Genomic DNA, 13,801 nt, shown 5'->3' on the forward strand with positions numbered 1-13,801 from the left:
TATAGGATTAGTAATGGTAGGAGTCTTATTGACGCTTCTCCATTAATAAGCCGGCTTAATGTCACCTCAAAAAGGTGACATTAATCCCTTATTACCCCATATGCCACTGCTACAGGGCAGTGGGAAGAGAGAGGCTAAGCACCGGGGTGGCTGGGAGCTGGTATTTGTAGCCAGGGGGGCCAATATCCATGGTCCCTTCTTAGGCTATGGATATCAGCCCGCAGCTGCCTTGTCTGCGTAGCCTTTTCTGGCTATAACTTATAAGGGGACCCCACGTCATTTCTTTGGGGGTCCCCCTATTTTAATAGCCAATAAAGGCTAAATATACAGCTGCAGACTGATATTCATAGCCTGGGAAGCTCCATGTGTATTAACCCCACCCCAGTCTATCAACATTGGTCCGTAGTCGCTGGCTTTCTCTCTCTGGTGCAGAAAATTGCACAGTAACCCATGCCATTTTTTTTTAATGAAGACCAAGGAACACAACAGGCAGGTCAGTGATACTGCTGTGGAGAAGTTTAAAGCTGGATTTGGATACAAAATGATTTCCAAAACTTTAAACATCCCAAAGAGCACTGTGCAAGCGATCATATTGAAATGGAAGGAGTATCATACCACTGCAAATCTACCAAGACCCGGCCGTCCCTCTAAACTTTCATCTCAAACAAGAAGACTGTAAATCATTCAGCTGAGGCTATGAAAACTAAATCTCAGAGCACTAACAAATACTTGGAGACCACATGAGCGTGCTGGGGAAAAGCTGAGCAACGAGTATATTCACTCATCACTAGTCAGAAGCTGTGGTGGATGGTGAGATATGGGGCCTGGAAGTCAAATGTTAAAAACATTGATACCGCTTTGTTTGTCGCTCTATGTTCTATTACAAATGTAAATTAGGGACCATTCTGCCCCCACAATTACCGTCCTCCATGTGATCTGGTCTCCTGCAGGGTCAGTGGCTTCAGAGCTAGAGTTTCTATTCAGGAAGCGCCCCAAAGCGAGCACCCCACCCCAGAGAGAAAGCGTCATCTGTCCCCAAACCAGAGCGCCCTCCCTGTATACATGAGCATAGCCAGCCAGCGTTCTATTACTGTACATATACACATGGCAGAGCTGGGGGCACTATCTCCGGGAATGGAGGGGTTACTGCCCCCTGCCCCCGCCCAGTAATGGGGAATCTCCAGCACCTACCTCCACCTGCAGAGCCGCACACCACATATATGGCTGTTCTGTGCGCACAGGACCTGTGATGAGGTCACGGGAGGGGAGGAGTCAGGGGTCACATGATCAGGGGCCTCAGTGTATGCAGGACTCTGCTGTGCTGGTTGTCATGGTGCTGGATGAGGGGAAGTTTCTGTGTGGGGTCAGGAGGGGTTTACAGGGTGGATGTAGCAGAGCCGTGTGTGTACGAGGTGTACGGAGCGGAGCCGTGTGTGTAAGAGGTGTATGGAGCGGAGCTGTGTGTGTACAAGCTGTATGGAGCAGAGCCGTGTGTGTACGAGGTGTACGGAGCGGAGCCGCATGTGTACGAGGTGTACGGAGCGGAGCCGCATGTGTATGAGGTGTACGGAGCGGAGCCGTGTGTGTATGAGGTGTACGGAGCGGAGCCGTGTGTGTACGAGGTGTATGGAGCGGAGCTGTGTGTGTACAAGCTGTATGGAGCAGAGCCGTGTGTGTACGAGGTGTACGGAGCGGAGCCGTGTGTGTATGAGGTGTACGGAGCAGAGCCGCATGTGTACGAGGTGTACGGAGCGGAGCCGTGTGTGTAAGAGGTGTACGGAGCGGAGCTGTGTGTGTAAAAGCTGTATGGAGCAGAGCCGTGTGTGTATGAGGTGTACAGAGCGGAGCCGCATGTGTACGAGGTGTACGGAGCGGAGCCGCATGTGTACGAGGTGTACGAAGCGGAGCCGTGTGTGTACGAGGTGTACGGAGCGGAGCCGTGTGTGTACGAGGTGTATGGAGCGGAGCCGCGTGTGTAAGAGGTGTACGGAGCGGAGCTGTGTGTGTACAAGCTGTATGGAGCAGAGCCGTGTGTGTACGAGGTGTACGGAGCAGAACCGTGGAGATCAAAGCCTTCCTCCAAGTGCGGTAGAGATGTGGTTCCTTACTGCCTAAGGCCGCCGTCACACTCGCAGTATTTGGTCAGTATTTTACATCAGTATTTGTAGCCAAAACCAGCAGTGGGTGATAAATGCAGAAGTGGTGCATATGTTTCTATTATACTTTTCCTCTGATTGTTCCTTTCCTGGTTTTGGCTTACAAATATTGATGTCAAATACTGACCAAATACTACTAGTGTGATGGCAGCCTTAGGCGTCACATAAGATCCTCACTAATGATGAGCCAGTATACTCATTGCTCGGGTGATCTCGGAGATTTAGTTTTCATCGCGGCAGCTGAATGATTTACAGCTATGAGCCAGCCTGAGTACATGTGGGGGTTTCCTGGTTGCTAGAGAATTCCCACATGTAATCAAGCTGGCTAATAGCTGTAAATCATGCTACTGATGCGATGAAAACGTAATCTCTGAGCAGTCATAAATACTCGGAGACCACCCGAGCGTGCTCGGGAACACCCGATCAATGAGTACACTTGTTCATCACTAGTCCTCACGGTCCCCCATAAAGGATAGGACACAACCCCTATGATTGGTGAACTGGGCCTTTTTACAGGGTCTCTTGGATGACCTGGGCCCTATAATTATCACTGTGTCTCCTGGGTCTAAATGTGGACAGGTGATGTACAATCCAGCTGTCCTGCTGGTTTCTGCTGTGCCACATTAGAGTTCAGCACGGCCACGGTTTCGCGGCTACCGGAATCTGCGCTAGCCAGGGAGGTAGCCTCTTCTCAGCTCTGCTCCCTGGTATTCCTCTCCTTTGCTTTCTCCCTCCTGTTCTCCTTCTACAAGCTGTCCATGTTTTCTATTCCCTTGCTCCAGGAGCTGTGGTTCGTCGGACCACATGGCTCCTTCAGACTTACTGACCCTCTAGGTCCGTCTGCTCTCTTTCACGGTCTCTCTCAGACTGCCTACTAACTTTCCTTCCAGCCAGAATATAAAGAAGCTCCCCTTAATCCGGGTTCAGAGCTCCCGCTTCTGGCCTGGAGTGTGAACGTGTTGTATATGAGATTTATCTGGTGAAAGATATCTTTCATCGCTTCCAAGCATGTCATCCCTCTCCACAAGGGGAAAGTAATGCCACTGTGACGACCAGGACCCTGGGGCGCCACAAGAGAAAAGTACTGCAGTGCGCAGGTGCTGGGCCTCTCTGACCTTTCCCGGCGCCTGCGCACTGCAGTACTTTGCTCTGCCCTCGACAGGGCAGATAAAGTACGCCTGCGCAGGAGCCACAGCATGAAGCAAGGAGGATGATGACATCGCATGAAGATGGGAGGCGCTGGTCCCAGACTACGACACCCATCGGACCAGACCGCATCGGGACCGCCCCTGGGTGAGTATAATCTAACTTGTTTTTCTTATCTTTCAGGCTACATCGGAGGCTTATCTACAACATTACAGAATGCTGTAGATAAGCCCCTGATGCCAGTGGCCTTAGCTTTTAGGCGAATTTTGGGGTGACAGATTCCCTTTAAAGAAAAAAAGGGGTCTTGTGAATTAAGTGTCTTGTGGTGTAAGTGTTTGTATTAGCCACATCTGTTCCTTGCTGGCTGTAGAACTTCTATTTCCAGTGACTCCAAGTGAGAGCTGCTGAGCAAGGATGCATTTTAAGTGCATGGCTGCAGATAAGGGCATAGTTAAACACAATTTCATATCTTAATATAAGGACATAGTTTGGTGTTTTCCATTCTTTTTCTGCTTTTATCTCTACTGTTTATCCCCATTTAGCATGTGCTCCATGTGCAATGCTACCCAGTGTGTATCTTGTGAGATGTATGCATGCCTTGAACAGCCACATATGAGTTACATGTTTGGAAGCCCAGGTAATGGATCTAAATGTGCAGCTGGCAAAATTCAGGAGCTCAGCGAGTAGCTCTGGCTGGGGCCCGTGATATGGAGGATGGTGGAGGTGGAGAAGGTCAGGATCCAGAAGTATGGAGCTGGGTAAAAGTTAAAAGATGGGGTAGGGGGAAAAGTGCCAGAGAACCCAGTCCTGATCTTGAATAACCAAGTAAATATGCCTTTTTGGCTGATATTATGAATGCAAGCCCAGGACTAGGATCATTACAGCAGGACGTTGCTCCTAGCAACCATGAAAAAGACTGCTGTAGGAAAGGGGGACATAGGAGCACAACAAAGGTCAGATAGATGTTGGTAGTATGGGACTCTATAATTACTCGGACAGACAGGGTTATCTGCTGCCAAAACTGAACGCTGAACAGTGTGTTGTCTGCCGGGTGCTCGAGTTTATCTTATTGCGGATCGGATAGACAGGGTAATGGGTGGGGCCAGGGAAAACCCAGTGGTAATGGTACACATCGGTACCGATATCAAAGTTAGAGGGAGGTGGAAGGTCTTAAAAATGATTACAGGGAACTAGGAGAAAGCGGAAGGCCAGGACCTCCAAGGTGGTGTTTTCAGAAATACTACCACTGCCATGAGCATCAATAGAAAGACAGTGGGAGTTTAGGGAAATAAGTGACTTAGAAATTGATGCAGTAAGGAATGGTTTGGGTTCATGGAGAACTGGGATGACTTCCTTGTCGGCTACAGGTTCTATGGTAGAGACAGGCTGCACCTCAATTGGTGGGGTGCAGCTGTCCTGGGGGAAATATGGTCAGATGGATGGAGGAGCCTTTACACTAGGATCAGGAGTGGGAGGGTAACATAGTAACATAGTTAGTAAGGCCGAAAAAAGACATTTGTCCATCCAGTTCAGCCTATATTCCATCATAATAAATCCCCAGATCTACGTCCTTCTACAGAACCTAATTGTATGATACAATATTGTTCTGCTCCAGGAAGACATCCAAGCCTCTCTTGAACCCCTCGACTGAGTTCGCCATCACCACCTCCTCAGGCAAGCAATTCCAGATTCTCACTGCCCTAACAGTAAAGAATCCTCTTCTATGTTGGTGGAAAAACCTTCTCTCCTCCAGACGCAAAGAATGCCCCCTTATGCCCGTCACCTTCCTTGGTATAAACAGATCCTCAGCGAGATATTTGTATTGTCCCCTTATATACTTATACATGGTTATTAGATCGCCCCTCAGTCGTCTTTTTTCTAGACTAAATAATCCTAATTTCGCTAATTTATCTGGGTATTGTAGTTCTCCCATCCCCTTTATTAATTTTGTTGCCCTCCTTTGTACTCTCTCTAGTTCCATTATATCCTTCCTGAGCACCGGTGCCCAAAACTGGACACAGTACTCCATGTGCGGTCTAACTAGGGATTTGTACAGAGGCAGTATAATGCTCTCATCATGTGTATCCAGACCTCTTTTAATGCACCCCATGATCCTGTTTGCCTTGGCAGCTGCTGCCTGGCACTGGCTGCTCCAGGTAAGTTTATCATTAACTAGGATCCCCAAGTCCTTCTCCCTGTCAGATTTACCCAGTGGTTTCCCATTCAGTGTGTAATGGTGACATTGATTCCTTCTTCCCATGTGTATAACCTTACATTTATCATTGTTAAACCTCATCTGCCACCTTTCAGCCCAAGTTTCCAACTTATCCAGATCCATCTGTAGCAGAATACTATCTTCTCTTGTATTAACTGCTTTACATAGTTTTGTATCATCTGCAAATATCGATATTTTACTGTGTAAACCTTCTACCAGATCATTAATGAATATGTTGAAGAGAACAGGTCCCAATACTGACCCCTGCGGTACCCCACTGGTCACAGCGACCCAGTTAGAGACTATACCATTTATAACCACCCTCTGCTTTCTATCACTAAGCCAGTTACTAACCCATTTACACACAATTTCCCCCAGACCAAGCATTCTCATTTTGTGTACCAACCTCTTGTGCGGCACGGTATCAAACGCTTTGGAAAAATCGAGATATACCACGTCCAATGACTCACCGTGGTCCAGCCTATAGCTTACCTCTTCATAAAAACTGATTAGATTGGTTTGACAGGAGCGATTTCTCATAAACCCATGCTGATATGGAGTTAAACAGTTATTCTCATTGAGATAATCCAGAATAACATCCCTCAGAAACCCTTCAAATATTTTACCAACAATAGAGGTTAGACTTACTGGCCTATAATTTCCAGGTTCACTTTTAGAGCCCTTTTTGAATATTGGCACCACATTTGCTATGCGCCAATCCTGCGGAACAGACCCTGTCGCTATAGAGTCCCTAAAAATAAGAAATAATGGTTTATCTATTACATTACTTAGTTCTCTTAGTACTCGTGGGTGTATGCCATCCGGACCCGGAGATTTATCTATTTTAATCTTATTTAGCCGGTTTCGCACCTCTTCTTGGGTTAGATTGGTGACCCTTAATATAGGGTTTTCATTGTTTCTTGGGATTTCACCTAGCATTTCATTTTCCACCGTGAATACCGTGGAGAAGAAGGTGTTTAATATGTTAGCTTTTTCCTCGTCATCTACAACCATTCTTTCCTCACTATTTTTTAAGGGGCCTACATTTTCAGTTTTTATTCTTTTACTATTGATATAGTTGAAGAACAGTTTGGGATTAGTTTTACTCTCCTTAGCAATGTGCTTCTCTGTTTCCTTTTTGGCAGCTTTAATTAGTTTTTTAGATAAAGTATTTTTCTCCCTATAGTTTTTTAGAGCTTCAATGGTGCCATCCTGCTTTAGTAGTGCAAATGCTTTCTTTTTACTGTTAATTGCCTGTCTTACTTCTTTGTTTAGCCACATTGGGTTTTTCCTATTTCTAGTCCTTTTATTCCCACAAGGTATAAACCGCTTACACTGCCTATTTAGGATGTTCTTAAACATTTCCCATTTATTATCTGTATTCTTATTTCTGAGGATATTGTCCCAGTCTACCAGATTAAGGGCATCTCTAAGCTGGTCAAACTTTGCCTTCCTAAAGTTCAGTGTTTTTGTGACTCCCTGACAAGTCCCCCTAGTGAAAGACAGGTGAAACTGTACAATATTGTGGTCGCTATTTCCTAGATGCCCGACCACCTGCAGATTTGTTATTCTGTCAGGTCTATTAGATAGTATTAGGTCTAAAAGTGCTGCTCCTCTGGTTGGATTCTGCACCAACTGTGAAAGATAATTTTTCTTGGTTATTAGCAGAAACCTGTTGCCTTTATGGGTTTCACAGGTTTCTGTTTCCCAGTTAATATCCGGGTAGTTAAAGTCCCCCATAACCAGGACCTCATTATGGGTTGCAGCTTCATCTATCTGCTTTAGAAGTAGACTTTCCATGGTTTCTGTTATATTTGGGGGTTTGTAACAGACCCCAATGAGAATTTTGTTACCATTTTTCCCTCCATGAATTTCGACCCATATGGACTCGACATCCTCATTTCCTTCGCTAATATCCTCCCTTAAAGTGGACTTTAGACAAGACTTTACATAGAGACAAACCCCTCCTCCTCTTCGATTTTTACGATCCTTTCTAAACAGACTGTAACCCTGTAAGTTAACTGCCCAGTCATAGCTTTCATCTAACCATGTCTCGGTTATTCCCACTATGTCAAAGTTACCTGTAGATATTTCTGCTTCTAGTTCTTCCATCTTGTTTGTCAGGCTTCTGGCGTTTGCAAGCATGCAGTTTAGAGGATTTTGTTTTGTTCCAATCTCCTCGCTGTGGATTGTTTTAGAAATGTTCTTACCTCCCTTCTGAGTATGTTTTCCTGGATCTTCTTTGTTCAAGTCTAATGTTTTTCTTCCCGTCCCCTCTTCTTCTAGTTTAACGCCCTCCTGATGAGTGTAGCGAGTCTTCTGGCGAATGTGTGTTTCCCTGGTTTGTTGAGGTGTAGTCCGTCTCTGGCGAGGAGTCCATCGTACAAGTAATTCACACCGTGGTCCAGGAATCCGAATCCTTGTTGTCTGCACCATCGTCTTAGCCAGTTGTTTGCATCAAGGATCCTGTTCCATCTCCTGGTGCCATGCCCGTCTACTGGAAGGATAGAAGAAAAAACTACCTGTGCATCCAGTTCCTTTACTTTCTTCCCCAACTCTTCAAAGTCTTTGCAGATTGTAGTTTTTGTAGGGTAGTTGTGCAAATACAGTAAAGTGAAAGAGTAGACAGAGAGAGTGCGACTGAATGGTTAAATAAGGATTTAGGGGGTTGGGATAAGCAAGGAAAGTAGTGATCTGACTAAGAGTCAAATGACAAATGGCAAATGAAAGAAGTCTCACAAACAAAATTAATGAACTGGAGACTCTTATGACAGTCACAGAATACGATGTGGAAACCTGGCTGGACGAAAGCCATGACTACGTGACAAAAGTAGAGGGTTACACTACTACACTACATTAAGAAAGGACAGGAAAGATAAAAAAGGTGGAATGTTAAATCCAACTTCATCAGACCTGTGCTCAATGATGACATTGTGAGGAGCTACGACAATATAGAGTCAGCATGGGTAAATGTACATGGGGATGGCAATAATGGAAAACTGCTAATTGGAGTTTGCTATAAGACTCCTAATATAGCAGAACAGGTAGAGGTTGAAATCATGCAACAAATTAAAAATGCAGCAAATAATGATAGGATCCTCATTATGGGGGTTTTTAACTATCCAGATATTCAACACACTTATCATTGCACTATCCAACAATCCCAAGCGACTCTTTGACACTTTTCATTTTCTCCTCAATCCAAGAGTACAGGCCCCCACCACCAACCTCAGCTCTGGCAATCTGGCGAATTATTTCAAAGAGAAAATTGACAACATCTGACAGGAAATTATGGCTCACTTTCTGTCTTTGTTTCGGTCACTGAAGGAGTAAACAGTCTCTCTGTATATTAATACCTGCACCAGTGACCCTATTCCCTCACATCACCTCCAGTCCCTTTCACCTAAAATATTTAATCTCTCTCATCTGGTATCTTTCCCTTCTCATTTAAGCACACCAACATATATCCATTACTTAAAAAAACATCCCTCATCCAGAACTACACTGCTAATATAGACCTGTCTCTAATCTTCCCTTCATCTCTAAACTTGATCCACTCCTGTCTATTCCACCTGTCTCTAATCTTCCCTTCATCTCTAAACTTGATCCACTCGTCTAATCCACTGTCTCTCAGATAACTCTCTTTTTGACTGTCACGTCGCTGTCGCTGCCACACTTCGCGCCCTGTGATACTTACCTGTCCTCAGCGTCCCGGCGCGTGTCCTCCTCTGCTGCGTCTTCCTCTCAGTGCTTGCTGCTGCCCTCTGCACGCGCATGCCAGGTGTAACTCTGCGCGTGCGCACTACTAACTTACCGGACGGCGTCTTTCTTCCTCCTCTCTTTCACCCTGGAGGACTGTCACCCCGAAGTGCTGCGCTCTGCAGGTATATTAATCTGTTTTTCCGTACACTCTTCCTTGCCTGGTGATCATTTGTTTCTTCGAATGCTCTTGGCCGCACGCTTGTCCCGTGTTCTCTTTTGCCTAACCCTGCTTCATCCTTCATTTTTTCCAGCACCAGATCCTGTGTCTCTGCAGCTCCGTGTCCCCTCGTGACCCTGTAGTCCCGGTTCCTCTACAGTCTAGTCTCTCAGTCCTTCCGTGTCCCTACAGTCTCAGTATCCTTGCAGTTCCGTATCTCAGCCATCCGGTATCTCCGCAGTCCCTGTATCTCTGCGGTTCTGTGTCTCAGCCTTTCTCACCAGTCTGGTGTCTCTTCCGTTTCCTCTGGTTCCTCGTCTCCATTTTGTCTTTGTCTGTCTTGGTCCTCCAGCTTCCGTGGCGATAGTCCTTCGCGGGCCTGCCCCTAACTCTCCCTGTATAGGGGCGGTCCACCTGGTCAGCTCGTCCGTGAGGGGATCGCCGTCACGGTCCAGAGGGTCCACTAATTATTTTCTCTTGTAGAATTGTCACATTGACCCTCTACAATCTGGTTTCCTTTCTTCACACTAAACTCAAAGTGACCTAACTAAAGTCTCTAATGATATACTAGCAGTGTCAAGCAGTGACCGGTATCATAAGCGAGGGTGACTATGTGTCCACCAGGATGCGCAGAAGCATATTGAGGCCATGGGAGTGCATGGCAGTCACAGGCATAGCTGTGATTGCAATGCAAAATAAAAGTAAGTGTTGGTCTTGGGCAAGCTATTTTCCCAAGGCAGATTTAAGAAAACCTGCCAAGGGCTTTTTTTTTTTTAAGTGGACTACAGGATGTTAGTGAGATGGTCTGCTTCCTGCCAGGCCAGACCTTCCATATGGCCAATGGCCACAGGTTCCTTGCAAAAACCCTGCAGCAAGGGGATGGGTGTGTCAGTCTTGGTTTGCACCTTGGCAAAGCAGGAGGCCGTGCAAAACTTCAGCCGGTGTGAAGCAACACGGAGCCAAAAGGCCTGGCACACCTTAGCGTACATTGCGGTGCAGTCGCTGACGGCAACCGGTCGTGAATACTGACTGTTTTGTTTCCTGGCTGTGATCCGGAGGATACCCTTTTGTTTTCTATTTTGTGGGTAAGCTGAACATTAAAGAGACTTTGTTTTTTAACTTTACTGTGGTCACTGCCTGTCCATCACACTGTATCCACCCCGCTGCACTACAACAGATAAGTCTAATGGTCAATATTCCCTGCTGATTCTCCTGGGTCTCTCTGTAGCATTCAACACTGTGGATCACCAGGTCCACCTCAGTATGCTCAGTTCTATTGGTCTCAAATATACCATTCTCTCCTGTTCTCCTACCTCTCTGACTGCTCCTTCACTGTGTCTTTGGTTGACTACTCCTCTCCTCTGCTCCTTACTATGATTATTATTTATTTATATAGCACAATTGATTCCATGGTGTTGTACATGAGAAGAGGTTATATCAAAATACAAATATCACTTACAGTAAACAAACGAACAATGATAGACTGGTATAGAGGGAAGAGAACCCTGCCCTTGCGGGCTTACATTCTACAGGATTATGGGGAAGGAGACAGTAGATTGGGAGTTGCAGTAGCTTCGGTGATGTTGCAGTGGCAGTGTGGTCATTACAGGCTGTAAGTTTTCTTGAAGAGATGAGTTTTCAGGTTCCGTGTGAAGGATCCAAATGTGGTGGATAACCTTACTGTCAGGATTCCTCAAGGATCAGTCCTAAACTCCCTCCTGTTATTCTTATAAACTTCCCCTATTGGACAAACCATCAGTAGATTCAGTTTTCAGTACCATCTTTATGCTGATGACACCCAATTATACACCTCCAGACATTATCCACGTACTACTACAAAATACCAGTGATTGTCTTTCCGCTGTCTATAACATTATGTCCTCTATCTAAAACTGAATCTGTCAAAAACTGAACTACTTGTGTTTAATTCCTCCACTAACTTACCTATGTCCGATATTGTAATTTCCATATGTGGGTCTACCATTATTCGCCAGCAAAATGCCCACTGTCTTGGGGTCACTCTTGATTCAGATTTTTATTCACCCCCCACATCTGAACACTCGCTCACTCATATCACCTACACCTCAAAAACGTCTAGAATTCAAGCTATCCTTACATTTGATTTTGAAAAAACCCTTACTACCGCTGGTTGTGCTAAAAGCTGTAAGTTCTTATTCGCAGTTCAAGACAATTCAAGACAAATGCCGCAGTATAGGCATTTCGCGTACCTGCGTAATAATTTGATTTGAATGCAAAAAATATGTACTTTGTCACTTCCTCTCAAAGTCCGCATGTTGCAGATTTAATTTTATTTTTCTGTTTTTAGTTCAGCAACCTTAGTGATTTGCTTTTGCATGTGTGCAGAGATAAATGCTGTAACACACAGGATCTGTAGATATTATTCACTGGTTATTTTCTTTTCATACCTCTATGACTAAGATGTGATAATCTTTCACAAACCAGAGTCACCACAAAATGGCTGCTGCATTCCCTGCTTTTGCTTTTATACAGGCTATTATAGTTATTGCAAATTGTTCAAATTTGTCAGGTTGAGCAAATTACTATAAATTCCACAAGCATTAGGGAAGCATTGAATCGATTTGCTCATCTCTAGTATCACGTTTTGAACTTGCTGTAAAACATTTACCACACTCATTATATGAATATGGAGTCTTCCTTCTTTGATAGTTTTGATGGTAAACAAGATTTGATTCCCTGGAAAAAATATTTCCTGCATTCTAAGCATGAAAATTGCTTCCCTTTTTTGTGACTTCTATGATGCTTACCAAGGTATGATTTTTTTAGGTAAAACGCTTCCCAAATTCTGTGCATCAAAACGGCTTGTCCCCTGTGTGTATTCTTTGAGAGACCTGAAGATCTAACTTCTGTTAAAAATATTTCCCATGGAAATGGCTTTTACCCTATGTGAGTTTTTTGATGTCCAACAAGAGTTGATTTCTGAGAGTGTTTTTTTAGAGAAACGTTTCCCACACTCTAAGCATGAAAATGGCTTGTCTCCTGTGTGTGCTTTTTGATGGTCAACAAGAGTTGATTTCTGAGACAAACATTTCCCACATTCTAAGCAGGAAAATGGCCTTTCTCCTGTGTGACATCTCTGATACTTAGCAAGATGTGAATTCTGGCTAAAACACTTCCCACATTCTGTGCATAAGTATGGCTTCTCCCCTGTGTGAACTCTCTGATGTTTAAGAAGACCTGACTTCCGTTTAAAACATTTCTCACATTCTGAACATGAAAATGGCGTCTCCCGAGTATGAGATTTTTGATGCTGAAAAAGATTTGATTTCTGAGGAAAACTTTTCCCACATTCTAAGCATGAAAATGGCTTCTCTCCTTTGTGATTTCTCTCAAGTCTAATGAGATTCCAGTAACGGTTAAAAATTGTTCCACAAATAGAACATGAATATGGCTTCTCCACCTTGTGAATTCTTTGATGTATAGCGAGTTTTGAACTAGATGTAAAACATTTCCCACATTCTGAACATGAAAATTTCCTTGCTTCAGTGTGACTTTTCTCAAATCTTTAATTTTCAATATCCCTTCTGGTTTTTTTTATTTTTCTCTAACGAGTCAAACGAGAGGACCTGTTGAACAGGATAAGATGCACCGGACCATAAGACGCACCTAGGTTTCAGAGGAGAAAATTAGGGAAAAAATAACTGAAGCAAAAAAATGGTCAATTCTGTACTGTAATATCCCCTAGCCTGGTATATATGGTCCCATCATCCCCATTCTGATACACATGGTCCCCTCATCCCTATCCTGGTGTGCATGGCCTCATCCTTATCCTGGTATGATTGGCACATCCCGGTCCTGGCATGATTGGTCCCATCCTTATTCTGGTATAATTGTCCCCATCCCTTTCCTGGTATGATTCGCCTCATCCTTTTTCTGGTATAATTGGCCCCATCCCGTTCCTGGTATGCATGACCCCATCAGGAAAGATTTAAAAAAAAAAACAAACCATTATATTCACCTACACTGTGCTCCCTCGCAGCATCCAGCTCTGGTACCAGCAGCTACTTAATGCTTGAAAGCATCGCATGACAGCGATGTCATGCGCTGCTCACAAGCAGAGCACAGTTGCCCGAATACTCACCGGGACCGTTCATCGGAGATTAAGGTGAGTATCCATTTCTCTTAAATAGTGCGCAGTATCAGCCAGAATTCAGAATATTCATTTCTCTTTAAGTATCGGCACACGTGACCGCCAGCCGCAGCAGGAAGGCTCCAGCTAACACTACGTGCTACTGAAGAGGAATGGATACTCATTGCTCTCTGTGATGAACGGTCCCGGTGAGTATTCTGGCAACTGTGCTCTGCTTGTGAGCAGCGCATGACGGC

General features: G+C 44.8%; 2 protein-coding genes across 2 annotated transcripts in view; both read right to left on the reverse strand.

Annotated features, from left to right (window-relative positions):
• LOC138663914 (zinc finger protein 271-like) overlaps positions 1 to 1,243 on the reverse strand; it is a 75,641-nt gene extending 74,398 nt beyond the window's left edge. The window contains exon 1 of the mRNA XM_069750284.1: positions 1,192 to 1,243. The gene's annotated coding sequence lies outside the window, so the exon portion shown is untranslated. The remainder of the gene's footprint in view (positions 1 to 1,191) is intronic.
• An 11,071-nt stretch (positions 1,244 to 12,314) lies between these two features.
• On the reverse strand, positions 12,315 to 13,569 carry LOC138666594 (oocyte zinc finger protein XlCOF22-like). The gene is made up of 2 exons (XM_069754793.1): positions 13,557 to 13,569; positions 12,315 to 12,955 (listed from the first exon to the last, which is right to left on the reverse strand). The coding sequence occupies exons 1-2, from the start codon at positions 13,567 to 13,569 to the stop codon at positions 12,315 to 12,317; spliced, it is 654 nt and encodes a 217-aa protein (XP_069610894.1).
• Positions 13,570 to 13,801: the final 232 nt, after the last annotated feature.

The sequence above is a fragment of the Ranitomeya imitator genome, chromosome 2 (assembly GCF_032444005.1).
Source record: "Ranitomeya imitator isolate aRanImi1 chromosome 2, aRanImi1.pri, whole genome shotgun sequence".
Lineage (NCBI taxonomy): Eukaryota > Metazoa > Chordata > Amphibia > Anura > Dendrobatidae > Ranitomeya > Ranitomeya imitator.